The 27,702-nt window shown below is 42.4% G+C and overlaps 2 protein-coding genes across 26 annotated transcripts in view; one reads left to right on the top strand and one right to left on the bottom strand.

The window, feature by feature from the left end:
- Positions 1-27,702, top strand: part of caska (calcium/calmodulin-dependent serine protein kinase a) — a 68,086-nt gene that overhangs the window by 39,428 nt on the left and 956 nt on the right. For 4 of the 25 annotated variants that reach the window (XM_061287084.1, XM_061287086.1, XM_061287071.1 and 1 more), the window contains exons 2-27: positions 91-203; positions 2,978-3,083; positions 4,850-4,927; positions 5,000-5,072; positions 12,359-12,461; positions 12,595-12,770; positions 12,983-13,126; positions 13,296-13,379; positions 14,061-14,160; positions 14,955-15,076; positions 17,007-17,084; positions 19,215-19,292; positions 19,660-19,740; positions 20,754-20,942; positions 21,300-21,378; positions 21,486-21,571; positions 21,655-21,723; positions 22,395-22,463; positions 22,895-22,930; positions 24,033-24,074; positions 24,346-24,542; positions 24,865-24,980; positions 26,339-26,419; positions 26,508-26,588; positions 26,667-26,869; positions 27,495-27,578. In XM_061287084.1, coding sequence (XP_061143068.1) covers positions 91-203; positions 2,978-3,083; positions 4,850-4,927; positions 5,000-5,072; positions 12,359-12,461; positions 12,595-12,770; positions 12,983-13,126; positions 13,296-13,379; positions 14,061-14,160; positions 14,955-15,076; positions 17,007-17,084; positions 19,215-19,292; positions 19,660-19,740; positions 20,754-20,942; positions 21,300-21,378; positions 21,486-21,571; positions 21,655-21,723; positions 22,395-22,463; positions 22,895-22,930; positions 24,033-24,074; positions 24,346-24,542; positions 24,865-24,980; positions 26,339-26,419; positions 26,508-26,588; positions 26,667-26,869; positions 27,495-27,578 — 2,668 coding nt within the window. The remainder of the gene's footprint in view (positions 1-90; positions 204-2,977; positions 3,084-4,849; positions 4,928-4,999; positions 5,073-12,358; positions 12,462-12,594; positions 12,771-12,982; positions 13,127-13,295; positions 13,380-14,060; positions 14,161-14,954; positions 15,077-17,006; positions 17,085-19,214; positions 19,293-19,659; positions 19,741-20,753; positions 20,943-21,299; positions 21,379-21,485; positions 21,572-21,654; positions 21,724-22,394; positions 22,464-22,894; positions 22,931-24,032; positions 24,075-24,345; positions 24,543-24,864; positions 24,981-26,338; positions 26,420-26,507; positions 26,589-26,666; positions 26,870-27,494; positions 27,579-27,702) is intronic. The other 21 variants (XM_061287095.1, XM_061287097.1, XM_061287079.1 and 18 more) reach the window with 12 other exon arrangements.
- Positions 7,041-11,033, bottom strand: LOC133160151 (probable G-protein coupled receptor 34). Its single transcript, XM_061287758.1, has 3 exons — positions 10,675-11,033; positions 8,743-9,315; positions 7,041-8,399 (listed from the first exon to the last, which is right to left on the bottom strand). The coding sequence occupies exons 1-3, from the start codon at positions 10,680-10,682 to the stop codon at positions 7,856-7,858; spliced, it is 1,125 nt and encodes a 374-aa protein (XP_061143742.1). The 5' UTR covers positions 10,683-11,033; the 3' UTR covers positions 7,041-7,855.

The following is a 27,702-nucleotide window of genomic DNA, read 5'->3' as shown; positions in this document are numbered from 1 at the left end:
TATTTGGCTGCATTATTGACATGTACAGATGTCCCCCAGGCTCACCCCCCTTTTAAAGTAAGTAAAGCGTTTCCTCAATGTCTTCTTCAGGGGTCCCTTCAGTGTGGTGAGAAGATGCATCAACAGAGAGACGGGGCAGCAGTTTGCTGTCAAAATTGTGGATGTTGCTCAGTTCACCTCCAGTCCTGGACTCAGCACAGAGGGTAAGTTTGTTTGTTTGTTTGTTTGTTTGTTTGTTTGTTTGTTTGTTTGTTTGTTTGTTTGTTTGTTTGATCAACCAAACATTGAGCTGCTTTCCATTTAAATTACACTTCACCGAGGAATTTATTATTATGCGTTCTGAACGCATAACAAAAAAGTGCCAGCATAAAACCTTTAACTGTACAAAAAACATAAAACGGCAAACAGAGAAACACACTTGTGGAGTCAGCCCTTGAGATGCTCACTGAGCTGAAGTCTCACAAGATCTAACGAGCCACATATTCTCTAGGGTCGTGTTGGAGGCTATTGTTAATCTTCTGTAGCAATCTGCCAGCACTCTGATTAGGTCTGTGATGATTCTAGAGGAGGAGCGATGGCATTAAAGATAGTTGAAAGGTATGGTGAAGACTGATAAGACTTGAGCTAAACTGAGTGAGGAGGGTGCACAGCAATCTTGGGAATACATCAATGAATGCGACTTCCGTCGCTCCGTAAAAAAAAATAAAAAATCTTTCCTCGTAGGTTGTGGAATAGAAAAAGCCTTTCAAGTTCCCTTGGTAAAATTTGCGCGCACTGCTCCTGGAAAGAGGAAGCAAGCAACAATGAACTGGATTTCAAAATAAAGTCGCGTCTAATGTCCGAGGTCAAACACGGCGATATAAATCGATGTTTACGTTTAGCATCGATGCCAATCAATCGTAGAGCATTATATCGATTAATCGATGTGTATCGATGAACCGTTACACCCCTAATCATTGTTATTCAACAACCATATCACATTTTGCATGTTTTTCCAATATTGTGCAGTCAAGTTTGATTAGCAAGCAAAATCTGTGGACATTTGTGCTCATTCATGTATTTAATGTACGTACAATACAGTTTTTTATAAATTGTCATCCTAATAAATATGTATTGGTTCTAATCCTTGTGAGTTGCGCAAAATATTCTGTAAAAAAAGCAAAACACATGCCGAGTTAAATCCTCTGATACTCACTGTACAAAGGAGGTAATCTAAGGTCTCTCACTGAATGCTGGATTGGTGTCATGACCAGCGACGTTTCCTTTGGGGAAAAGCCGCACCAAATAGACAAGATTATCATGACACGATCATTGTCACTGACAAAATATTGCGATGATGTGGGATACTTCTTTTGCATTGCAAGCACACTCTCTGTTCAGACCTTCCAGTGAGGGAAGTGGGTCAAATAGTTTGTGCCTTGGCAATGGATTGACAACACAGACACACACGCTCACACACGTACACACCAGTCAGTGTCTCTCAAGTGTGTCCAGAGGTCTGACTGACGAATAGGTCAACTCTCCAAGGGGATGAGAGCGCAAAGCTAGCCAGCAAATGGGCCAAATCCATCATGTGTTGCTTCCCGCTCGCTTCCTCTCCTTTACTCACCCCCCACCCGCCTTCCCCCAGGTCTTTCTTTTACCTTTTTTTTTTTATTTTCCCTCACATTGTGTCCTCTTCACCTCCCTCGCCTGTCACCTCATTCTCCAGAGTCACGGAAGATGCAACACTGTGTGTGTTAGTGTGTCTGCTCTTATTGTGACATCTCGTCAACACCGTCTGTTCAAGTTGTGAAGATGCACGATCATACGTATGCTTGCGTAGTTTGTTGGGATGCTCCAAAGAGCAGAAAAAAGGGAGCGGAAATATTGTATTTACTCAACTGGATTGCCAGGCTGGGAACTTTTGTCTTGCATCTGTTTGAACCTACCCCACCAAACCTTTTTTGTTTTTGCCTAACTACGGATGGTGTCGGCATTGATTGGCATATTCATTTGTAAATTTAATCGAACGTCCTTACTTAAAGCAAATAAAATCCCTGCACTTTTGCCTGGATCCTTACAAAAATATTTTTCTGGCATTGATTTTTTTTTGTTTAACCTTGTTAACTGTTTGTCCTGACTCTTTTTTTTGCCAATACTGTGCAAATGTCTCACAATAAATTTCACTCCCTGCAACAAAGTTTGGCAACATGTTTGCTCTGTCCTATGTCATGCTTCATAGAAATTGGCAACTGCAAAAAAAATAAAAAAATTTTAGACAACAATTCAAGTGATAGTCCAATATTTTTCACACTGTAACATATTCGACAGTATCTAATCAATCAGCGGCATTTTATCTTCAATCAGACATGGAAATCCTTCCTCTCGCTTCATTTACTGCACCGTACATCGTAACCTCAGCCATTTATCTCCTTTTACAGCTTTCCATTTGCAATGCGCCCATTGTTGGCATATTGATTTGTTTCAGAAGCTCGAATCCCTCTTGTCCGCATGCATTTGTCTCCCCGAGTGCAACACTCTCACCCCCGTCTTCATCACAGCTTTAGTGTATGAAGACAAACGGGGAGGACGGCATAACTCGCTTCATTCATTTCATGCGTGAGACTTACTTTAAACGTTTGATTGTTGCTAATGTGGCCAAGTTGTCTTTTCATTCCTGCATTAACCTTCCTCATCATTAGGAGCTAATTAGAGTAGAGGCTTACTTCCAGGGGGAGTCTTCAGAGCACTAAAGTGTCTTTCAGCATGTCAAAGAACGTTATTGCTAATTTGATGGCACCATGATTATACATACGTTGCACCTACGGGGGACAGCATCTGTGTTATTGGAGGTTTTTTTCATTTTGATGTACAAGCCTGGGCGTCCGGAATGTGTTAGCGCTGAATTTCTTTGCTAGCAATGACTAATTCGGGGATTGTCAATAGAAAATATCTGAAAACTGTGCTCATAATATATTGCCTATATTTTTCTTAGACTTGAAGAGGGAGGCCAGCATCTGCCACATGCTCAAACACCCACACATCGTGGAGCTGCTGGAGACCTACAGCTCCGACGGGATGCTCTTCATGGTCTTCGAATTGTAAGTCACACATCTGGATACAGAAGAAGCGCAATTGTGAATCACCTCAGCAGTTTTCTGGCAGGCGTGTGAGATGACGCTGGTGATAAAGGGTATTTCACAACGCTGGGAAAATGGTGTGAATTTAAACACTCTTGTTCAATTTGTTCCGTGAACATGATGTCGTAATTGTGTCAGTTATGCATGCCGACAATTGTGCCAATATGATGTCTCACTGGGTACATACAGATCCATTCTGGAGATTCCATTATGGCTGTGATGGACGCAGCTTTTCTTTGTTGGACTTCCGTGTAAAAGAGGCTACAGGTAGATGGAAGAGATATTTAAGCACGTCATCCCTCAGAGAGCAGATAACAGAGTAGGCATTATCAGATAACTGCAGACATCTTAATATATCTTTCCCTGAAGCAGGCTCAAATATGAAAACTGCGTAATACTGTCTAATGTGGATGTGCTGAGAACAAGAGCCTCACTGCAGCCTGGCCTAATTGGAAAGGACGCTAAGATTGGGTTTTAATAATTGGGGAAGAAATAAAGCCAAGCAATTAGGAGGGAAGGCATTAGTTGTAACTTGACTAGGTCAACTATGAATGTCATTTAACACGGCAGTATGAGTCTGTTTGTGTAAGTAAAGACTAAAGAGCCAGTTGAGAAAAAAGGAATCCCATAATCAAGTCTGTTCCCATTGGGATGTTGGACCAACAGGAAACTGGTTGTGACTGGAGGAGAATCTCAGGTGTACTCGGATTTGTGTCCAGTGATTGTGTTTTTTTGGTAGACTGATCACAATTTTACATTTAAATTGAAACAGCAATTTCAATTTGAACAAAGCAGTCCAGTTTGACCTATTGATGTGCAGTTACGTTACCAGTGGCGACCTCTAGTGGCTTTCATAATAACAGCACAAGTTGGACCTGTATTTTCGAAACTGGTTATGCTCACCAGGCTCGCTGATATGCTCGAGCCTGTTCCAACTGACTTTGGAGAGAAAGGCAGGCTACACCCTGGAGTAGTCAGTCGTCAGCCAGTCACAGGCACAATAACTGTTTACATTCACATCTATGAACAATTAACATCCTCATTGAACATACCATGAATTTCCGTACTGCCTAGAGGGGGAAAAAAAAAACAATGAGGTCTCCTTATATTCCCGCGTTCTTGATCGACATGTACTGTGTGACACGTCGGCAACACATGCCACGCGTGCAGCAGAATTGTAGAATTCATCATGCATTCTTTCTCGTGATTGTATCGTTTTGTCACATGCAGCTTTCCTCGGTTACTTCTCTCTCTGCATAGCGACAAATGAAGCTACCGACGGATATCTTACGTTGCCCCTCATTAAGTGCACAGAACTTGAATAAATGAATTTTCTTTGTGGCATTTTCATATCATTTTCAGTCTCTGTGTTGATAATGCTGCAGTGCGGTGTGTGGCATACAGTTGTACCAATAAGGCTGGGAGAAGCTCTCAATGCGCACATTTCCATCAGTAAGAATGTGTTTATGAATCTTATTTTGTAAGGTATATTTCCGAGCGCTACGCTGTCATTTGTCTGCATCGTGTTTTCAGAATTGTGATTCTGAAAGCAAATGTCCCAAAAAAACATTTCATCACAATATCTTATTCACAATTCACACTTTTTCTCAAATGGAAGACATTGATCTTTTTCGACGAACTAGCGCATTATCACAATTTTTGGAGAGTATATTTCTTGATCACGCTGATCTTCGCTTTGCATGTGTCTGCATTTGTGTGTATCACAGCATGGATGGAGCAGACCTGTGCTTTGAGATCGTCAAGAGGGCAGACGCCGGCTTTGTCTACAGCGAAGCGGTGGCCAGGTGAGGTCAATTCGACTTCTATTTCACAGCTCGGAACTGGATTTTGACAAGCCCTTGTGTCGCTCTTCTTAGTCACTACATGAGACAGATCCTGGAGGCGCTACGTTACTGCCATGACAACAACGTCATTCACAGAGATGTCAAGGTATTTCTGCCTTTTAAAAATATGCCGTTTAAGAGGCAGGGTGGTAGTGTTATAGCTCTCGAATAATTACTAATGAGAATAAGGGCCAGACTGCAAAATAAACAAATACTTTTAGAATTTCATAATCTTAGAATGATAAAATTACACTGCTGCCTTGATATCAATGACTTGACTTGTATCGCCCGCCGTGGTATCAGTAACTGGTATCGGCCGCCCTTGTGGGAACACAATACATTGAAATAAGGCCAGTCAGTATCTGATAACATTACCTGGTATCAGTGCTCCACCATCCCTACTCACCACCACCTACTTTGTGTGGATAGAGGGTGTTTAATCAGGTTATAAATACAGCAGGCTCCTACTATCACCCTATAACAGAAGCTGCTGCCTTGTCTTTATCAGATTTGCGTCCCCCAATTTATGTCTCTGTCTTTCTTTCTTTCTTTCTTTCCTTCTTTCCTTCTTTCCTTCTTTCCTTCTTTCCTTCTTTCCTTCTTTCCTTCTTTCCTTCTTTCCTTCTCTCGCTCTCTCTCTCGCTCGCGCTCTCTCTCTCTCTCTCTCTCTCTCTCTCCCTCTCTCTCTCTCTCTCTCATGCACGCACGCTTAAATTTACGAGAAAGCTGCTCAAGCGCGTTGCAACTTCCCATGCATGAAAGTCACTGAATTGATTTAAAGCCCCAGTATTTATCTCCCTCCATTCGTGATCGCTGCCAGCACCTCTTTTGTGGCTGTGTCTGTGTGTGTGTGCGTGCGCGCGTGCACAACATTATTTATTTATTCATTCATTCGTTTATTTGATCATTATCATCGATTAAGGTTGATTAATTGCGTCTTGAAGCCATTGAAGCTAACATAGTGCGCACTACCCGGTTGTAACCATCAGAGGCACTATTGAGTCACTCTCAGCTAGTGTACGCTCTTAGGAAGGACAAAATTACATCATCCTGGGCCTATACATCAACGACATGGAAACATCTCCCAGCAGCATGAATTTGTGAAATAAGACTTCAAAACGTTTCAAAAATCGAATGATTGTACGTCACATGCCTGACCAGACATTTATTTATCCGGATAGAGCAATAACCAGCAGCATTTAGTGTCGAGAAAAACAACACGGACAAAACACACAAAACTCTTGTTTCCTGAACGTAATAGCAACCTGCCAGGTTTTGCCAGAATGTGAGGAAAATTTGAAAAGTAATAACGGCTCACCTTCTTTTGACAGCCGGGCAAAACAGGCGGAACTAATGCCCCCTCTATGGAGACTTTTATCTGGCATCACAAAACAAAATAGAAGCACACAGACGGATGCAGCTGATGTTAAAATGATGCCAACAGCAACCCCATTTAGTGTTTGAATTGGTTCGCCGGCGGCTTCAGTTTAGCCACAGGTAACATGAAATTTAAACGCCCTGAGGTTGTACGATTAGGAATGCCTCTACACTTGTCAGGGAGAATACATCTAGAAAGTCGCATGAAACACCAGAGTTTTTATGGAGACAACGCTCGAGACCGTGTCGAATCTTGCTTAAACCTCGTGAGATCTCGGCAAATCTTGCAAGATTTCACCTCAGTGAGCCTGCAGACCTGGAGTGTGCATGTCTACTGCTTCCTTTCAAACTCGTAGGATTTTCAAAATAAAAGACCATCGGATGCGCATTAAATGTTCTTTTTTTCCCCGACTGGGTCCGTGACCGATGAATGCAGTGTTTGTTGGCTTTTTGTTTTGTTTTTGTGAGGCACAGGAACAAAAGACAAGAGAACAACAGAGGTGCAAATCTATCATTTCGTTTTACGCACTCAGAACTTTAAAGGATTGCTGAACACCTGAATCTCTTCCAGTAGACTAAAGTGCTGTCCGGCATGTTGCGGCACAACGTTAGAAAAGATGCACAACTCTAAATGGCCTATAAAAACATTTGCTTAAAAAATCTTGACAGAGAAGGCTAAGCAGTCATATAGCAGGAGTTCACTGTATAAAAATCTTTATTTCTTTCATCACACAAGTAAAACATACAAAAAAAATGTTAGGCAGTCATGGGTGTAGGACTTTCTGCTCAGCTTCTAGTTAAGTGCTACAGGTTGATGAGCCTCTAGATGGCACAGTTGTTCTAACTTAGTGTTTTGCGTCACTCCACCCAATACATGGAATTTATACTGAGAAACTAACAAGACTGTGTAAAGCCAAGAGGCGAGAAAAAAAAAGCATGTACTTTATAGCTACAAATGCACGGACATTATGTTTTAAGAGTTGAACCTCACGCTTTCATGTCTATAAAAGTTGTTCTGGAGCTTATGATCATCAAACGTGGGCTTTGATGTCTGCGTCTTGACTTTGGTTTCGTTTCAACGAGACGTCTCGCTGATTGCATTGCAGTGACTAATGGAAGAACACTGTCTGCTTTTGGATCGCCATTGTTGTTCTTTCCATGGCCACCTCACAGGGAGTTAACACCATTTTTGTCTGACTTTACTGCTACATTCATCACTGCTGGGAAGAAGGAAATATCTCCCTTGGAACAAAAAGTGATTCAAGTCGGCCGCACGAAGCGTGAAATAATGTCTTTGACGGCATAATTACCAAAATAACCGAAAAAGGACCTGGCAAAGTTAAGGGATTCGTATTGCACTGCTGATTTTTGCATATTGTTTTAATTTATACGAAATCTGAAAGTTGTGCCTGTGGCAGTTTAGTGGTTCATCTAGCATATCACCTGAAATGTTATTGTGCAGTCCTTTCGGTAGACCCTACAGTTGAACTCCGAACAAGCCAATCAAATGCTTCATTTCAAAGAAGCTGGGACATTCGCTTGCCCTCTGTCAGGCCTCCCACTTCTCCCTTCCATTTCCACCGTGGAGCTGCTCCCGCTAACTCCCACCGAAGTATCTCGTACACGAAACACGTTGCCCATCAAGCGCCGCACCTCCTTCCTCACAGAGGACAACAAGAGGAATAAAAGAATAGGATCCAGGCAGGTATTAAGAGCCGAAAAAAGCAGGGCCAATTCATTGGCTTGGTCGGCCACACCCCTCCAATAGCAGGAAGTGTCTGTAATTTGGGTTTTGATGTAGAACACCCTGATCACATGATATGGGACGAAACAAATGGTGAAGAGGAACAGGATGAAGAAGGATTTCCTCGCGGTTCTTGAATAGTGGTGAGCATTGGGCAGGTTAGGTTTATTCTGTGATATCTTCAGAAGCTTGAGGGCAATCTTCATATAGGACACTGCCAGGGAGATGAACACCAGCCAGAAGACTACCACCATGCAAATGTTGATGTATGCTTTCCACTTTGCATCTTTGAGCTGTTTGTAGTGGAAACACCTAGACGTTTCCAAAAAAAGGAGAATTTGTGTCACTCGCACAGCAGACGATGAACGTTTTTTGTGTGTGTCGGTCTAAACCATGGTTAGGCCACTCCGGTACTCGAGGTCCTGCATGTTTTCAATGTCTCCCTGTTGCAACACATGGTCAGGATTGTTATCCAGCTTCTGCAAGCCTTGCTAATCGTCTGACCATCTGACTCAAGTGTGATGCAACATAGGAAACATGCAGGAGGGCCGGAGTTGGCTACCTATGGTCTAAACCTTGAATATAATATGGCTCTTCTAAAACCCTTAAAAACTTAAAACCTGCCGAGCAACTAACCACCAAAAATGTCACCAACCTGTTCACCTGCGATGAAGTCTTTCGCATGAAGAAGGCTGAAGCCAAACCAAAGGCCATGATCCAGATAGCCGCACAGATGGCAGTGCTCCACTTTGTGGACTGCAGCCTGCTCTGTGCCTTGGTTCCTCGGTGGATCTTCAAGTAGCGATCCACGCTGATCAGCCCCAGCAGCGTAATGCTGATGTACATGTTCATGTAGAACAAGTTGCCCACCACGTTGCACAGCGTGGGGCCTAAGGTCCAGACGTTCCCCCGGCCATGGTAGAGAATCCTGAATGGCAGACAGACCACCAGGAGAAGGTCGGCGAATGCCACATTGATGAGGAAAACTCGCACCGAGTTCCGTTTGGAGCGCACGTGGAACAAAGCCCACAGAGCCATCACATTCCCAAGCAGACCCAGAACAAAAATGACGGAGTAAAGCAACGCAAGCGGGCAGTGCAGCGCCTTGTAATCGACACAAGGCTGCTGAGAATCGGGCGCCATTGTCAAGTTCGTCCCGTTGGCAAAAGGGGAAGTGGATGTCTGGAGGTCAGATGACATGATGTAGGGATAGTGACGATCTTCCAGCCTGTCCAAGAAAACGACACAAACAGTTTAGCATCTTCACGAATATGTCATGCTACCAATGTGGCAGCCGTGGCTACCTAATGTTAGCTTGTTTACAGTGCTGACGGGAGTTTGGCATTGCTAGCGCTGTGAGCCTTTTTCTCAAGTAGTATGACCGGAGAGCCGAAAAATGGGACGTCATGCAAGAATCAGCTTGTGACTATGCTATTTGACCACACTTTTGGAGAACCACCCATGTACAGTACATGTGCGATGTTTCGTAAAGCAGAAGCCATGCATTGTTCTGTTTTTATACGAACACAGATGGTAGAAAATGACATGGAACTGTAAGGTACTACTAAAAATGTAAATGTTTACAAGATTCTGTTTGTTTCTGTATACCAAGGGTCACCAAAGTATTGCCGCTTGAGTAGCCTGTGAGCCTCTTCTGAAAATAGTTTATTGTTCTAAATAAAAATGACTTCACTTATCAGTAAGCTGCGTAATATAATTTTTGTTGCTTTTTTTTTTAAACTTTTACTGGTGCAAATTTGGGAATGATATTTACACCCACGGGCCTTTTCGAAAAATATTTGACCAGTGATGGGACATTGTGACTCCTAGGAGGGTTGTTCAAAGAAACCATTTGAAAATGTCTCCGGAGATGTCTACATGTCCCATATTGGTATTTTCCTGTTTCCTTGTTGTGTCATTGTTAATAATAGTGAGAAATCATGAATATAATCAGTAGCGTCACAAAGATTTGTGAAGCTTGTTGTTTACATCGATCAAACCAGTAGTCCTTTGCATTTATGAGTATCCAATAATAGCTTGTTGGTGACCCCTGCACTATATGATTGAAACTATTTGGAGCCATTCCACACACACAAAGTGAAAATGTAGGAAAGCATTGTGTATTTGGGATTTCTTTTCTTTTTTTATACATATTTTGCAGTTCATTCCAAAGGCTGTTTGACAACGCTCTCGGTTTCTTGCACAATACTCATCCCACTGTGTTATAACATTAATGTCCAAAATGTCTTGATAAGTTGAGGAATTTGAATAAGGGTTCCCAAAATGGGCCACTTGTCAGTTGTTATGAGTTGGACTAAAATGTTTTTTGGTGATCATTTGAAGGTTGCACCATTTTTGGGTGGAGTGGAGTAATAGCTTTCAATGCTATGGTAATACTCCTATTTTATCATCTGTCCATTGTCCTCATTGAAGTCACAGGTAGCTGAAACCGATCCCAATAGACTTTCGGCAAGAGGTGGGGGTACATCATGGACTGGTCGCCATCCAATCCCAATGTTTAATTAATTAGCCTCTAATATAGTAATTAAATAAAGCAGGATCCACACGTCAAATAGGATGTACTCACCCAGTCATTGAATTCCATGCACAAAGGTCTGTCAGCCGCTCATTTATGCTCACTGTACTTCCTCTGTCAGAACAGCTGGTTATAAAAATGCGTTTCTCAGCATCCCATGGGGCTTCCTGTACTCAGTCCGTCAGCTTCAGAGTAGAGCAGTTCCAATGAAGTGAAGGAAAATCTTTTGTCTCTCCTTGTCCATTCCCAAGGCTGCCGCTCATATCCACGTTACCCTGCCCATACGCGCCGTTGAAAGTAAACAGAGAAATGCTGACATGTAAAGTGTGGTGATGTCGCACAGAGAAAATGTGGGGCTGTGGTTAACTTTTTTTCTTGCCTCTTGCAAGTCCCAATACACAATGCAAGAGCAAGAGCGAAGGAGGGAGGGAGAGGGAGAGAGGGAGCGGGACGGCTGGACTCGATTCACAAGTTCTGGTTACACACATGAGTGCAAGTGGTGTCAGCGTGCAGCATGCACAACTTGTACAATACAATATACTTTCCATTTCTGCATCTTATTATAAAACCGCTAGTGTGCGCTGAGTGTAGACATTCTGAGAAGAGGATAATAAGGTTCCGAAAATACAATACCTCAACAATAGCCACTGGCCAAGGCAACCATACATATTTCTGTTTTTTCTTTTGATTTATTTTTATCTTATCCATCCATACATGTTTTTAGATTTTCTGGTATGTAATTTCATTGTTGAATGAAAAAAAAGCCACCTTTTGAGAATGTTGGGGTTTTCTGTGAAACAATTTTGACACTCTGCTGGTTTGAGTAAAATTGTATAGACAACGTGATGTATTTTATATCAATGGCCTATGTGCAATTCACATAAACCTTTAACCTTTTAAAAATATCTCATCATTGTTTGGTGACTTCCTTTTGAACTGGATTCACGAGGCACATCCTTCCTTGTTTTTTTTTTTATTGTTTTTGTTCGTCTGTCTGTTTCTAGTATGTCCAATTTGTATTTACAATCACGGAATACACGAGACACTGCACAGATGACAAATTGCATGTAAATAAGCATCTGTTCACATAAACAGAAACAATAAGATACAAATGAAACACTGTATGGCAGATGGAATGACTCATCCCAATTTGAGTTCAATCGACGTAATTAATTCAAATGTAACACTTTAATTGTCTATTTATGCTGTCACTGTGAATTCGATTTCCAGTGGGGGTTTTCTAATATTGTTTGTATGCGTTGTTTGGGCAGACCAGTTGCTTTGTTTTGACTAAGTCAATCCCATTAATAGGTTATATCCAACTTTTATATTGAAGTATTTGATTCACTTTGGTGGATATTAGATGCTTATCGAATTTGCCTTGAGTCCTATCAATTCAATTTCCGCCCCCCTCAACACTGTCATTTCACATATCAGGCAACAAAACAAAAAAAAAACAGGAATTGCATCACTTGAGTACACATGCAACGTAAATCCAGTCTTGACCATAGTTACCAGTCTACCGTATGGTATTTATTAATTTATGAAGTAGAAGTAAAAAAGCTAAATGTTTGTTCCTCTTTGCAGTCAAATCTTCCTTCGTCGTCAACTTTGTGCGTACACCGATGCAGATTTCCTGACGTGCCATTAACGTTATTCATAGGAGGGTGTCACTTTGTAGCTAGCGAAGACTGACCACAAAATGCTCTCTCTCTCTTTCTCTCCTCTTACCCAGCCTCACTGTGTGCTGCTGGCATCTAAGGAGAATTCTGCTCCCGTCAAGTTAGGAGGCTTTGGAGTGGCAATCCAGCTGGGAGAGTCAGGGCTGGTGGCCGGAGGTACATTTTTATCCTGCCTGTCTCAGACACTTCAATAGCGTCTGGGGGGGTGTTATGGGAAATAAGCCCATCTAGAGTGTTTCAATAAAACAATACACAAGCTGTATGTAGGACCACATTGTTGTGTGTGCAGGTCGGGTAGGAACACCCCACTTCATGGCACCCGAGGTGGTGAAGAGGGAGCCTTACGGAAAACCTGTGGACGTGTGGGGCTGCGGCGTCATTCTCTTCATCCTCCTGTCAGGGTGTCTGCCCTTCTACGGCACCAAAGAGCGTCTCTTTGAAGCAATCTGCAAAGGGAAATACAAGGTGAGGACATGACACGGTCTTGTAGGCTACAAAAGACATCGTCGGGGTCTTTTACGCGTTTACCTTTCATTACAAGCGCAATTAAACTTCATTATTCTTGCATCTTAAGACATCTTGGATGGCTCTGAATCAATATGATTGACAAGGGTTTACTGTAACTCATACTGTATGTACTGTACTGTACTGTACTGTAAGGTCATTAAATTGTGCAGTCCTACAACATTTCAACACAGATGAACCCGCGGCAGTGGAGTCAAATCTCGGAGAGCGCTAAAGATCTGGTGAGGCGCATGCTGATGCTGGACCCCGCCGAGAGGATCACAGTTTATGAGGCCCTTAACCATCCTTGGCTCAAGGTAGCCTGCCCCTTGTCATGAGGATGCTTGGCTTTTTAACAGAGATCGTCATTGTTGCGTTTCATCGTGAAACCGATTTTCCAGATGGACTCATTCAAGAAAGTGTGGTACATTTTTTTGCCTTATATGCGGCAGGCAGTAGTGGGCAATGTGTGGTGATGTCTTGCAGGAGAGAGACCGCTATGCCTACAAGATCCACCTGCCAGAGACGGTGGAGCAGCTGAGGAAGTTCAACGCCAGGAGAAAGTTGAAGGTATACACCATGGATACAATTAGAATCAAGATCATCAAATCATATAAAGCCCATTTGGTCAAATGACATACCCATGAGCCACTCGAGAGCAAGGCTCACCAAGTCATGTCCTCGAGGACCCCAAGCCTGCATGTTTTGGATGTTTGCCTCCCCCAACATACCTGATTCAAATGGTCAGGGTCCTTATCAGAATTCTGCAGAGATCTTGCACGAGCCGATCATAACCCTTTCGAGTTTGTTTGCGTTCACGAGAACAAAGACGACGTAAAGTGTCACCGTGTTTTGCATTTTACTGATTTGATAAGGCAAACAAAACACAGACAAAATGCAAATGATTCATCGTCTGACAGTTAGTCAATAGTTTGTTATATTTTCAGGCGCTCTACGTCTGCCAGTAATAGATGAACTATAATACTATCATTCATTTGATATGCAATATCAGTAAATTGTGCTATGATTTTCATCACAGAACAAATTAATTTACCTACTTGTATGTCACTTGTATCCTTCTCGTTTATTTTCTGCTTAAGATCCAGACTGACCTTTTTGCTTTTTGGTATGATGAATAGTGTAAACATTGGACCCTATTATAGAGAAGCTCAAGTTGACCTCAATTGTATGTGTTTGTGTGATGATATGATCATCACCATGGAGAATGTTCACCCACTGGTGTGGTTTTAGGGGGCGGTACTAGCAGCAGTGTCCAGTCACAAGTTTAATTCCTACTATGGAGACCCCCCTGAGGAACTCCACGACTTCTCGGACGACCCCACCTCCTCAGGTGAATGTTTGGGGATTTGAGCACCATACTTGCAGTCAATTTAAGAGACATCACCCATGACAAAGCGAAACTACAACTGAAGCAAGACAAATAAGTATAGTACGTGAAGTGTTCAGCGATAGGTCTACGTATATGTCACACTTACAAAGGCATGTATCCCCTGCAACGCCCTACCAGAGTTGGCTCACTCCACCTCTCAAAAAAAAAAAAATTTACGTAATCAACGCAGAACACAGATGGATAACATATGCACACTTAAATAGCCCACCAATGCTCAATACATACATAAATATTCCCAATCCAAACTGCAGTACTCCAAGTATGTCGAATGTGGTCTACATATACTCCACTGGTAGTGTGCGCTATCCTGTAATGAACTCGAAGAAACATGCATAACCACACACAATGATGGTAAATTTAAAAAAGGGCAAAAAACCTAAGGTTCAACCTAAACCACAGCAGTGGCCGAGAAGAGCCAACAGAGTTGGCCTTCCTCCTCTCTGCTCTCCATATAACCTGCAAAGATCTGTCAATGCAAGACTATGAAGAATACCACAGCAAAATCACAAACACCTCAATTTGAAGGGACCTCATCAAACCTTTCTTTGGTTTCTTCATTATTTCTTTATTTTTACAATCCTTTGTTTTTCTGCTTCTGTTAATGCTTCCCGCCTGCAGGGCTGCTCGCGGCAGAAAGTATGTATCTTTATATTTTTATGCCGTGTGGGTGACTCCTTCCAGCTACTTGGCAGTATGTTGCTATTTCTTTCAATATGTGTTGTTATGCTTTGCAGGAGCTGTTTCTCAGGTGTTGGATAGTTTAGAGGAGATCCACGCCTTGACTGACTGCAGTGAGAAGGATCTCGACTTCCTGCACAGTGTTTTCCAGGACCAACATTTACACACACTGCTCGACGTAAGTCAGTCACTTGTGATCCCCTGCCTTTCGGAGTGTACGTGACTAACTTGCTGCAATATATACCAAAATGAAGTAGTTGCAACAGACCACAGCAAAATATGTCCATGAAGTTGTATAATTTGAAGTTTCGCACCGACAAATTATGTCAAATATGGCTCGAACGTCGCACCGTCATGCACGATTGTTTCACTATTAAGGAAATTGCCTTTGGCAATGAAGTTCAGGCCGAGGATTTTTATTGTTTTCGTGTGTCACTAATACCTGGAGGTTAACGTATTTGCACACATATCAACATTTTGGCACCATATTGGGTCGCAAAACCAGACAGACTGCATCAGTAGTATTTTGTATGAGGTCATCTTGACTGCAGCTTTCCCTATAATTTAATTTGATTGAGGCTCTTCGCTCTTTCTTAAATTGAATTTATGCTTTCTTCTTTCATCTTATGTGGATGATGGCATATAATCCGCACATGTTTGCTGCCTTTAATCTTTTCATTTAAAATGATTTTATTATTGGAACAGCAAGAACAGTCGACAAACAACTCCTAAGGGACTTATCGTCGCTCCATATTCATTTGATTTAAATGTACTAGTTTATTTAGATAAACTGGTGACCCAATTTAATGAGTTACATGAATTAAAATAAATAAATCGTGAATACATTCATTGTTATTCAACTAGTTCATAAAAAAATTGGAAAATCGGTGCAATTGTTGTTCTTTTAAGTACCACTAGAGGGAGACAGAGTACCAACAGTGGTACTCGTACTACACTTTGAGAATCACTGATCTATAAGTCTCCTTTAATTTTACTCACAATATTGTTTAAGTCTATTTACCTGCGTAGCAACGTCTATGATACATAAACAATCGCAGTGACACCCCGGGCATAATGATGGTCTATGCTCCTGTCACGGTATTTGTTGATAAAGCCTTTCTCTTCTGCTGTAGGAAGTGTAATTCAAAGAAACTCACGATGATACTCGGACATCCATTAGTGTAGTAGAAAAAGTCAGGCATATTTATTGATCTAGTAGGCTGAAGTAGATTGTAATGTAGTATCAATATGAACGCCTTGCACGTCTTCACTTGGTTCGTGCTCGGAGCAGAGAGAGTCAGAACAATGGCATCCATTATGAGAACATGAGTAAGAAACACAGCTGTGTTGCAAGGACAGCTGAAAGTAACATGCAATGCAACACGCTGAAGACGGCCGTAGATGGAGTCTACCGCCCTTAGAAAGCTTTGTTGAAACCGCTTTCCTGCACCTACCTGGTGAGTGTTTGATGACTTTCATGTGTTGGCCTCCAGGTAATTGAAAGTTAAAAAAAAAAAATCTTAGTCTTTGGTGCTTTTGATGTCTGACTTGAGGTTGCTTTTTTAATCTTAAACTTTCTGGTTGGTTAGTTCGAGAAGGGTAAATGGTGCCTTCAAGGAAGTATTGTACTGATTTGCACATTTGAGCACATCCGTTCTGGCTTATGTGTTGATCCTATGTGGGGGAAAAAAAATCCTATGAAAAGAATATGAGTAGGAGGAATCTCTGGGGAAGACCCAGGACATGCTGGACAGAGTGAAATCTGTCAGCTGGCCTGGATTGACCCGAAAAAGCTGAACGGAGCAGTCTTCTCAGAGATATGCTGTCACCTGGTGGCATTTTATGGAAATTGTTGCTTAATAGGTGTTGTGTAATATTAAAGCAGGGTTGGATATACATTTCTGAAAGAAATTTGCTTAAATGACCCTTCATTTTATTTTGAGCTGGATTGATGAATCAACTGTCGCCGGTTTGATTGCGAGCTCTTCACACGAGTGGAAATTCCCAGATGCCCTTGTCACAGAAGGTGTTGATGAAGTGGCAAAAGAAAAGTAGTGATTGTATTGTTCCGTGACCTGATTAACGGATGAGTGTTTTGTCTTTTGCAGCTCTACGATAAGATCAACACCAGGTCGTCCCCGCAGATCAGGAACCCGTCCAGTGACGGCGTGCAGAGAGCCAAAGAGGTAAGACGACATACAATCGTTTTTTTGTTCACATTGCTTTTTTTTTTCTTTTTTTTTTTGTGATGGAAATGGCTAACCTGTTGACAATCTTTCTTTTCCACTGCACTGTGCCTACTTGGCCGTTACTTGTTAATATCAAACTTTCCTATTAGCAAATCGTTTTTTTTTTCTACCTCATAGCGGACGTGTCTGAATTTGAAAGAAAATTGTCACTGGAAATTCCACAATTTTTGTTTAATCTGCTGAATGCAACAAGTTATGATGAATTCATGACGCTTTTGAAAAAAAAAAAAAACGCTTTATGGGGAAATATTTTTTATTGTTGGAGTTACTCTGCAACTCAAACCCCTCGTACTTATAGAAGCAGTTATGTACTCCCCTTTTCTTCTTTTGTTAGGTTTCTTTTTCCGAATAACGTGTGAAGTACAGTCTTCACTTTGCTGCAGTGTCCTATTTTCTTACTATGCTTAGATTCCTTTCGGCTCAAATTTGTCCTAAAAAAATTTCATTTATCTTTTTGTTAAGCGTTCAGTGCAGCAGCACGTGCGTTTTTCTGCAATGTGCATTTTCTTTGTTGCCTTCAGTTTCCTCCTAGAGGAAACTTTTCAAACATCCAGAAGCTCCTCATTCTTTTTCTCCGTGGTTGTTGTGTGCTCACAGTTTGAGCCATACTATTCATGCCGCATGGTGTGCATCGTTTCCCGAGGTTGTGGCTAACCAACCAGCCCAGCTGACACTGTGCAGTGGAAAATCGATCTTAAAGTGTTTCTTCCTAGTGCCCAGGCTTTGTTACTCTTTCTGGCTTTTTCCTTACTAACTAACACCTTCAATCCTCAGCACCCGTGTTGTGACACTGTCAGGGTTTGTCCTCTTTATGAAGAAAAAAAAAAAATTGCGAGAGGCTCTTGATGTTGTCCCTCTGACTGCAGCTGCAAAGAGGTCTTTGCCACCAACACAGCTCGTATATACATTTTCATACATTCAATCATATACACGCGGTATTTAATTAATTATTTTTGCCCGGTGATGAACTGAAATGACCTCCCGAATGCTCTTTTGTGTGCGCTGCCACTGACGCGCTCATTGTCTGAGCAGCTGCACACCACAGCCCTTTGGCCTGTTTGCACTGCCTTCTTCTCATAAAGCTCTTTTGACTTCCCTCATTAGCTGCTTGATGCACACACACACACACACACACACACCACCGGCGAGACTCACACTTGTAGCACGCTTACCCAGAGTTGCATTATGGTTGGCACAGTCGCACCCCGCTTGTGTAAAATTTCATTTGATTGACGTTTGTTTACATTGCTTAACGAGGGTGAGTAGCATGGGGGCAGGGGTCAATTTTGTGTGTTGTGTGCAAGCAGACACACAAACAGTAATTGTTTATTTTGTGCTTTATTGAAAGAGGAAGTCTAAAGTTTTGAGACTTGAGCAAGTGACTTGCGTCCAATCCCGAATTCCACACACAGGAAAAAGGATTCCAGGGAAACCTGGCTAGGTAACATTGTATTCCTCACTAAAGAATGTCAAGTTCGCTTTTGGTTGCTAAGAAAGTAAGAGACTTAGCGTTTCTGATTGGGGGGGGGGGTGGGGGGGGTGACATCTTTCGCACGACTAAACATAAGTCACCTTGCATTGTGCTGAGCAGCCTGGACAGAGAAACATTTATTACTACATTGCTCGAAAAAGCTCCATTTTTTTGTCGTTATCGTCACACTTGTGCCTTTTTTCTTCATGGTTACAAAAGCAGAAAATATCAAGCCCACTCTGGAACTTTGTCACAGCCTGCTCTGGTAAATGTCCGTTACCCCTGGTGTCATACTTTCCTAACAGAGCTCCAGTCCACTCAGCTTTCGTTTCCTGCCGCTCACTCTGAATGAGGCAAAGTGTTTCGAACCAACCAGGCTCTGCAACTTTCCGTCTTTGCTCTTATTTCTCACCGATAAGGTGCTTCAAAACTACTAATTCCAATCCAAAGACATGGGTGTCGCTCTCCAACTAATGACTCAAATTGGCTGCTTTTGCTCGCCACACTAATCCAAAACCTTGCGTGAAGAAGACCTTTTTCAACATTGTGAGTACCGCCTGAGTAACCTGGTCTCCCTGTGTCTTCCTCCACTCAAGACATCCTCCTCACACCAGGAAGACGGTGAAGCTTTGAAACATCTGGAATATGTAAGCGCTACATCACACGTGCTGCCGGTGCGTTTAGATCTGTCGGAGGCGGACAACCGAGATGGGTTGTTGTTTGACAAGCTACATGAGCACATGATTGCTTCACAATGGCTTGTATTCAAAGTGCCCCCGCAACGCCCCTCCTCTCCCCCCCCCTCGCCGCACCTCTGCAACGCCACATTCACCAGTCAGGCGCAACATAACTGGAGCTGACTTCCAGCCAGGCGCTGCCAACTAAGCAGGCAGGAGGAGGGGGAGTTTTGTCCACCAAACTTGGCGATGGCCATTCCGGGGGGCGGGGTCGGGCATTTTTGTGAGGGTCAACGAGGTGAACGGGATAGTACCTAAAACAGAGTACGGCCATTGAAAAGGGTCTTGTCCTCGCCCTGCTCAGGTGCTGGAAGAGATCGCCTGCTACCCAGAGAACCACGACGTGAAAGAACTCAGACGGATACTGACGCAGCCGCATTTCATGGTGAGTTCAAGAGCGCATGCGCCGTTACCTCCTTAATAGAAAGTCTCTCTCTCTCTCTCGAGGTGGTGTTATGTTTGTTGTGGTAAAAGATCCTTGACAGGTACAAGAACCACGACAGTGGACTCAAGACATTTATATCCAATCTGCTCCAGGGGCTTGGCGAATAGCTGTGAAAATCTTGCCATATGATAGCATGAGATTTTGTTTGAGACAATAATACTACAGTTGGACAATTGCCGTCGTGATATATTAGAAGAAAAAGAGTTACTCTATCTACAGAAAGGAAGAAGGGATCATGAAGTCATTTCAATTCAAAATAAACACAAATATTACAGCAAAATTGGCGATATTTTGGGGAAGTGAAGGGATTTTACAGTAACTAAAAAATTCTGTATTACAACTGCGCACTAGAAATATCAAATATGTAACGAACCCTAAATTAAAATCTAAAAATAATTAAATGAATACTGAATAACGCATTTTTCCAAACTGGAATTAAAAATATTTTGTGTGAATCCAAAATGAACACAAAATCAACTTTTAAAAGCTTGTTCGGATACAAGCATTTCGATTTTCATTTTTCACTTGTTCTATTAAAACAAATAAACAAGGCTCAGCCGTTGACCCACAAGAGTTTGTAGATGCGATTTAGTTTTTGAAGGGAAGCAACAATTTGTCTACGTTCGCATGGCTCTAGTTTCAAAGGCCTCAGTGAGACCTAACTTTCAGCAAGGTTTCAAGCATGTGAGCAGCCTAAATTAATCTGTTCAGTGGAAAAGCCACTCAAGCTGTCATCAATGTCCCCGCTGCTAATCCCATCACCTTCATGTCACTGATTAATGCCCTGCCACAAGGCAACGCTCCTTACCAAGATGAAGTATTCAACATCATGTTTGACATGCATATCTGGCTGTAGATTTGGTACTTTTGCTGTTATTGCCATACTTTGTATTGTCACAAGGAAATGTTGCAGAAAACTTCTCAAAGCTGTATCTGCTTTGTTCTCGCCAAAGGCGTTGCTGCAGGCCCACGATGTGGTGGCGCATGAGGTCTACAGCGATGAGGCGCTGAGGGTGACGCCACCGCCCACCTCGCCTTACCTGAATGGCGACTCACCCGAAAGCACCAACGGAGACGTGGACTTGGAGAACGTCACCAGGGTGCGCCTGGTGCAATTCCAGAAGAACACGGACGAGCCCATGGTGCGCCTCTACTCGACCGATGAGATTCATAACCTTTATTGAACTGAGGCACATATTTTATATTCGCAAACTCTCACCGATATATACTTATATTTATCATGACGTCTAAATAAGATACTGTACGACACTGAAGGTTTCTCCTCTTCTTCTTGCTGTTAATAATGCTCCATAGCTCACCGACGTGTTTCAGCACATGTTGCTTGCTATACTGAAGGTGCACAGCTAAATTCAGGCTTACCTGTACAGTACACTATAAAAAATAAATAATCACTTAATAATTTGCAATATGTGGAGGGGGGCGCCATATACACGTCAGGTTTAATTTCTTTAGCTCATCTATGTTCTTGATGGCTGTAGGGCATCACACTGAAAATGAACGACTCCAACAACTGCATCGTGGCTCGCATCATGCATGGAGGCATGATCCACAGACAAGGTAGCCCAACCCAAAACGTGGATGAAATCACCAAGCAACAACCCATTGTTGGACATAGGGAGTCATGTGATGGCGTCTAAAGAATCCAAACCATTTTGTCTTATCAGGCACGTTGCACGTTGGAGATGAGATCAGGGAGATCAATGGCATCAGCGTGGCCAACCAGACAGTCGAGCAGCTGCAGAAGATGCTGGTGAGCGTGTGTGTGTGTGTGGGTGCTAGAAATGCTAAGCGATCAGCACCTGTTGTGTTTTAACATCATGTGTGTGTTTGCAGAAGGAGATGCGAGGCAGCATCACATTTAAAATAGTGCCAAGCTACCGGACACAGGGCTCCTCCTGTGAGGTAACGTCTTCCTTTTCCTCCTCCTCCTGTTCTTTTTCTTCTTCTTTGCCCATCTCCTCACTAACCGCTTGCGAGGATGCCAAGTTTGTGTGAGGTGGATTGTGTGCGTTTCTGCGTGTGTTCTGCTGCCGCTGGGTGACTTGGATATCCAGCACACCAATTTCACAACCAAGATACCGGAACTTCCCCACTTCATGTTCGATAACCCTGCTGTCCTCCTTTGTTATCCTCCAGGAATCACAAACACCTGTCCCCGTCCCATCATATGCACGCCTTCCTTTTAGATGATCAAACGTTTATTATTTTTATTTTTATTTTGTTACAACCCCCCAAAAGTCATTAAAAACGCAGAGGTCAGTGGCACTGTTTAGGGACTGCTGCAGGCCGTACCTGCATACTGGTTAAAAAATAATAATTAAGAAATCGCTTTAGAATTCATTGATATTGTAGCGGCCTGAACTATGAACCACAATATAGCAAGGAAGACATTCCATGTGATTTCTTTCGCGCCTCAAGTACATTTTTGCAACCATCCCTGTAACAAGCACAGGATCACTCCCTTGGCACGACAGTGTGAATCACGTCAATGCTGCGGTGCATCTCAGCCCCAGTGTGTGTGTGTGTGCGTGTGTGTGCGCGTGTGCTCTCTTGACATGTGTGTCTTATTTCAGAAAGAGTCCCCTACCACGTCCAGGCAATCCCCTGCCAATGGCCACTCCAGCATTAACAGTTCTATCTTGGTAAGGATGCCCGAACCTGAGAAAAAAAAAACAACAAGATAAAAACAGCCCTTCCCACTTATTTACAAATTTTTCAACCTTCCGCCAAGATGTATGTTTGTTTTAATTGTATGGAGAAACCCTTCGCAAGGCAGATATTCCACATCGATCCTGTGTTGTTCTCCAATGGGTCCCCCTTTCATTGTGTCCGATATCTCAGTTCACAAATTGGTGTGCCTCTTTAACGCCCGCTGTGTGCTGTGCATCTTAGCTGACACCGCACATCGGCTTGGTCACGCGTTTCGCTTGCAACAGGTGTTTTGTTCTTCTGGAGGACGGTTCTTCTAATATTACTCAATAGGCTGCCACGATGCCTTGCTAATGTTTGTATCCAAGCTCACTGACCTGCCATGTGTTCTCTCTGCTCCTCAATACTTCGCCATTCTCCTCAGGACCTGCCGTCCACCATCCAGCCCAAAGGTCGACAGGTGAATATAAACTCGCTGACTCCCGCTTGCTTCTCGAGGGCCTCGTTTTCCACCAAGCCGTATGGTCCGGTTTCCGTTTGCGAAGCTCGGCTGTCATTGCTTTAGGGCAAAGTACTGCGGGAAAATTGCAAAAATCCAAACGATAGAATGATGACACCTTTTGCGATTGCGGCAAAGTGGAGCAGTAAAAAAAAAAAAAGCAGTATGTCAGCACGACCAATCAGCAACCCCCTGTTGGTGCATCTATATGTTACCGGAAAACGAAAAATGGCTGGTTTAATATGATCCTTTATGACAGAGACTGGCAACCGGTCCAGGGTGTTTCCCTTCCTCCCCCCAAAAGTCAGCTGGGATAAGATTCAGCTCACCCGCCACCTTATTAAGGACACGTGATAAAGAAAATGGACTGGATGTGACATAAGAACATTTGCTACTCCAAATGCCATTGTGATGAACTGAACTGAAGTTTATTGCTTGGTGGAAACATGCCCATACAATTTCTCTGTCATAAGCGAGAGCCCCCCCCCCCCCCCCTTTGGACTGCTGTGTTTCAAAGCTCATCCAACAATCCAAAGTCAAGTTTCAGCCATCAGTGTGATGTCCTTGCTGCTTTTATGTTGAAAATATAACAAAAGTGACGATTAATTGGTCATAACCCAACCCAGACCAGCCCCCTCTTCCCTACTCCGGACATCCAGTCATTGGCCTAATAAAATAACATTTTTCACTGACAACTACATCAGCTTGAACTCTGTGGTATTTATGGCACAGGCGTTGTTAACAGCACCCACCGCAAAATTCGACCTTTCCCTAAAATCAGCAAAGCAACCTTCACTAAACGTCATCTCATCATCCCTGTCATAGTTGTTTATTTTACAAAACACCCTACTAACTTTTTATGTAAATAGCTTTCGGTAGAATTGTATACCTTGTTTTAATGTGTAATAATCATTACACAATACAATTAGGTTTAAAACGACTGAATCAATTATTGCTAAATAAATCAATCTTCAGGAAACACAAACAAAGGCACACACACAGACACACGTGTTGTGTTCAAAGGTGTGTTTGCATGATGTTTGTGATGCTTTCAAATCCATAGATTGTACCCAGACCTCCAATCAAGGACATAATGTCTGTCAAGGTAAGATATCGGCCTCCGTTCCCCCTCTGGAACCCCAACCCAGGCCCCTCTCGCCGCACAAAGTGGTTTAAACCAAACAAACAAGGCCTGTGCCGTGATTACCACAGACATCTAGTTTAGTCTAGTCTAGTCTAGCCTCGCCTCGCCTACCCACTCCTCTCTCCGTGTCCGCCAATTTCCAGCAACAGCAAATTCCCACCCTGCCCGTCCTTTTAGCTCACCCGACCGGCACACTGTTCGCTTCAACACCCCTCAACCCTCCTTCCCACAGATCTACGTGCGGGCTCAGTTCGAGTACGACCCCTCCAAGGACGAGCTGATCCCCTGCAAGGAGGCCGGCATTCGCTTCCGCGTGGGCGACATCATCCAGATCATCTCCAAGGATGACCACAATTGGTGGCAAGGCAAGCTGGAGAACACCAAGAACGGCACGGCCGGCCTCATCCCATCGCCCGAGCTGCAGGAGTGGTGAGACTAACCACTCGTGCCACTAAGTCATGCAAACTGATGTACTTTATTTTTGTTTATTAGTTTTTTTTCAGGATTTACTGCAGTTTTAAGATACACTATTATTATTATTATTATTATTTTAATTATTATTATTTATTACCTGTGGGATTGGGAGGTTGTGGTCATTTTATTTAAACTTTTTTTGCTGTGGTTTTCCCCTTATTATTTTTTTAGGCATCTACAGTCTTTATATTTAACCTTCACAATAATTTTAGCAGTAATTTTAGGATTTGAAGCATTTCACTTTGAAAGGCAAACCTGTTGCATGTGTGTGCGGCAGGCGTGTGGCATGCATGGCCATGGAGAAGACCAAGCAGGAGCAACAGGCCAGTTGCACTTGGTTTGGCAAGAAGAAGAAGCAGTACAAAGACAAGTATTTGGCCAAGCACAACGCAGGTATGCAAAAAAAATCACATGCGTGTCTACAAACATGCAGCCTACTGTTTGTGCACATAGTCAGTATTTTTGACGATTTTTTGTGACTACATGTGCATGGTATTGGATAGTACATGTAAAGTATATTTAAGCACGTACATGTAGAAAGTGTTTCGACAGTAGTGAGTGTGTTAAAGTGGTGTACAGAATAATAGTGTAACCAAAAAGATGAATGCAGGTTTTTAAGTACATTTTTAAAGAGACATGGGAAACAATGAGCCACTAAATTCTCACAAATCCAACAAGACAAAGCATTCTTAATAGGAACACTCTTAATTGGGCTGTTAGTAAAAATAAAAATAAAAAAAGTAGAAAAGTTTAAATCACAAGTACTTGGAACTGAAACTAAGTATTGCACTTAGAAGTTGAATTCAATGAACTTGTGAAGATTTAGGTGCTATTTTCACGACATCACATCAAATGTGGTGTTTTTGAGGTTTGCTTGTTCTGATTGCCTTAACATGTCTGCCAAGTAGCTGATTCACACTCATATCACCATTGTGCGTGCTTGCGTTTGTGTGCGTATTAAACTACTCTTGTAACCCTCCTGTCCATCTCTCTTGCTTGCTCCTTCTGAACGACCTCTGTGCATGTAAGTAACCGCGCTGACGTCACTCTCCTCCTCCTTCATGCTTTTACTTTGAAAGCACCCCCTGCGGGTTACTTCCTGTCTGTCGCTGGCGGCCTTTCACTTCGGCGTTGTTGTTTTCGTCCAAACAACAGAAGACTGAAGCCGCTTTGTGTGCCTTTTGTACGTGTGTGTGTGTGTGTGTTTGTGTGCCCCAAGTATTTACTGATGGGAACAAGTTTTAAGACGAGGCAGACGTGGCTTCGATAATAAACAAGTGTTGTGTCGGCCGCATTGACTTGTGGGTATTTTGTTTCACTCGTTGACTCATAAAGGAGCGCTCGAGTCACATAGTATGTTAAAAACAGCAGACGTGTTCTCCAGTAAACTGGGGAGTTATAAACTTCACTTTCAACCATTGCAATGGAACTAAAATACTATGTAAAGTTTATTTTGAATTTCTACATATTATATTAATCATATTTTGCATGTAAAAGTTGGAGCTTGAAATGATAGTTTTTTTGAATTCGGATCTTTTCCATTGGCCAGGTTTGGAAAATCCAGCATTGCATGACGTCATCAAATGCATTTAAAAATATTTCCCACTGAAATAAAATAAATATGTGATGTTTGTTTGACCTTGATGTAGTAAGTCGATTTGTTATGGGAAAACTGTCCCACTGTTTTTTTTCCTCTTCCCTTACACACACTAACGCTTTTTCTGTCGCTCTCTCTTGCCCCACCTCTTCAGTGTTTGACCAATTAGATCTAGTCACCTATGAGGAAGTGGTCAAACTGCCCGCCTTCAAGAGGAAAACACTCGTTTTGTTAGGTGAGACCTTTTCACCTTATCGTTTCAATCAAGGCTACGATGAAGATGTTGGTGCGTTTTATCCATTGTTAACGGACATGTTTTCCAGGTGCTCACGGCGTTGGCAGGAGACACATCAAGAACACACTCATCACCAAACACCCCGACAGATTTGCTTATCCCATCCCACGTGAGACACAAACACAAACACTGTATCCTTTGGTGGAAGCGACAGGTATGTTAAACTCTCCCTCTATGCTTCCCACAGACACGACAAGACCTCCCAAGAAGGAGGAGGAGAACGGCAAGAACTACTACTTTGTGTCGCACGACCAGATGATGCAGGACATCAGCAACAACGAGTACTTGGAGTACGGCAGCCACGAGGACGCCATGTACGGCACGCGCCTTGAGACCATTCGCAAGATCCACCAGCAGGGACTGGTCGCCATCCTGGACGTCGAGCCACAGGTCTGTATAACTAAGTTATATGACCCAAAAAAAAGAATCAAAGGTTAAGTGTCATTGTGATATGACCCAAAAAATGTGAGAATGTTACAAAAACCTGTCCATGAGAATAATTTGTATTAAGTTATGAGAAATAAGATGACATTTTACAAGGAAAATATAGTATGGAAAACTAGGGAATTGACAAAAGTGACCAAATATATTTGATTAGAAAAATACTTTATTTTAACTGGTTTAATATTGGGTATTTTAAGTCATGGGAAAAAAATATATAATTACAAATTTTAGATTAAATATATATATATATATAAAATTTAATATTACGACAATGTATCAAACAAGAATCCATGTTTATGAAGCATTTCAGTTTTATTATAATAATGCTACATTATCCATCACCTCAAAAAAAAATGTTTATAATTCAAATATGAATTGGTTTTATAATAAATAGGTCATAAGATTATGGGTGGAAGTGTAATTCCAAGAGAACAATACTGAATTTGACACAAATTTAAGAAAATATCCAATTTTACAAGAATGACTTTTTATAAAAAGGAAAATGTCATACAGTAAAAACTGTAAATATGAGTCATTTTGCAAGAAAAACATCACGTGTGCTTTCTGATAGGCACTGAAAGTGCTACGCACAGCCGAATTTGCCCCATACGTGGTCTTCATCGCAGCACCAACCATAACGCCGGGCATCGACGAGGTAAGTCACACGCATGCACACACGCTTATTTGAATTTGCATGCGCAAGTATGAGCATGTCTTACCGTTTGCATGCATGCATGCTGGCGTCTGCATGTGTCTGATTGCTGCTTTGTCTTTGCAAA

This window comes from Syngnathus typhle, linkage group LG9, assembly GCF_033458585.1.
Source record: "Syngnathus typhle isolate RoL2023-S1 ecotype Sweden linkage group LG9, RoL_Styp_1.0, whole genome shotgun sequence".
Taxonomy (NCBI): Eukaryota; Metazoa; Chordata; class Actinopteri; order Syngnathiformes; family Syngnathidae; genus Syngnathus; species Syngnathus typhle.
This window is presented reverse-complemented; position numbering and strand designations above follow the sequence as displayed.

Excerpts from the sequence above, each read along its gene's own strand:
- LOC133160151 (XM_061287758.1), bottom strand. Across the intron at positions 8,400-8,742 it reads ACTTCATCGCAGGTGAACAG|GTGTTTCCACTACAAACAGC; the intron begins GTTGGTGACATT and ends GGAAACGTCTAG.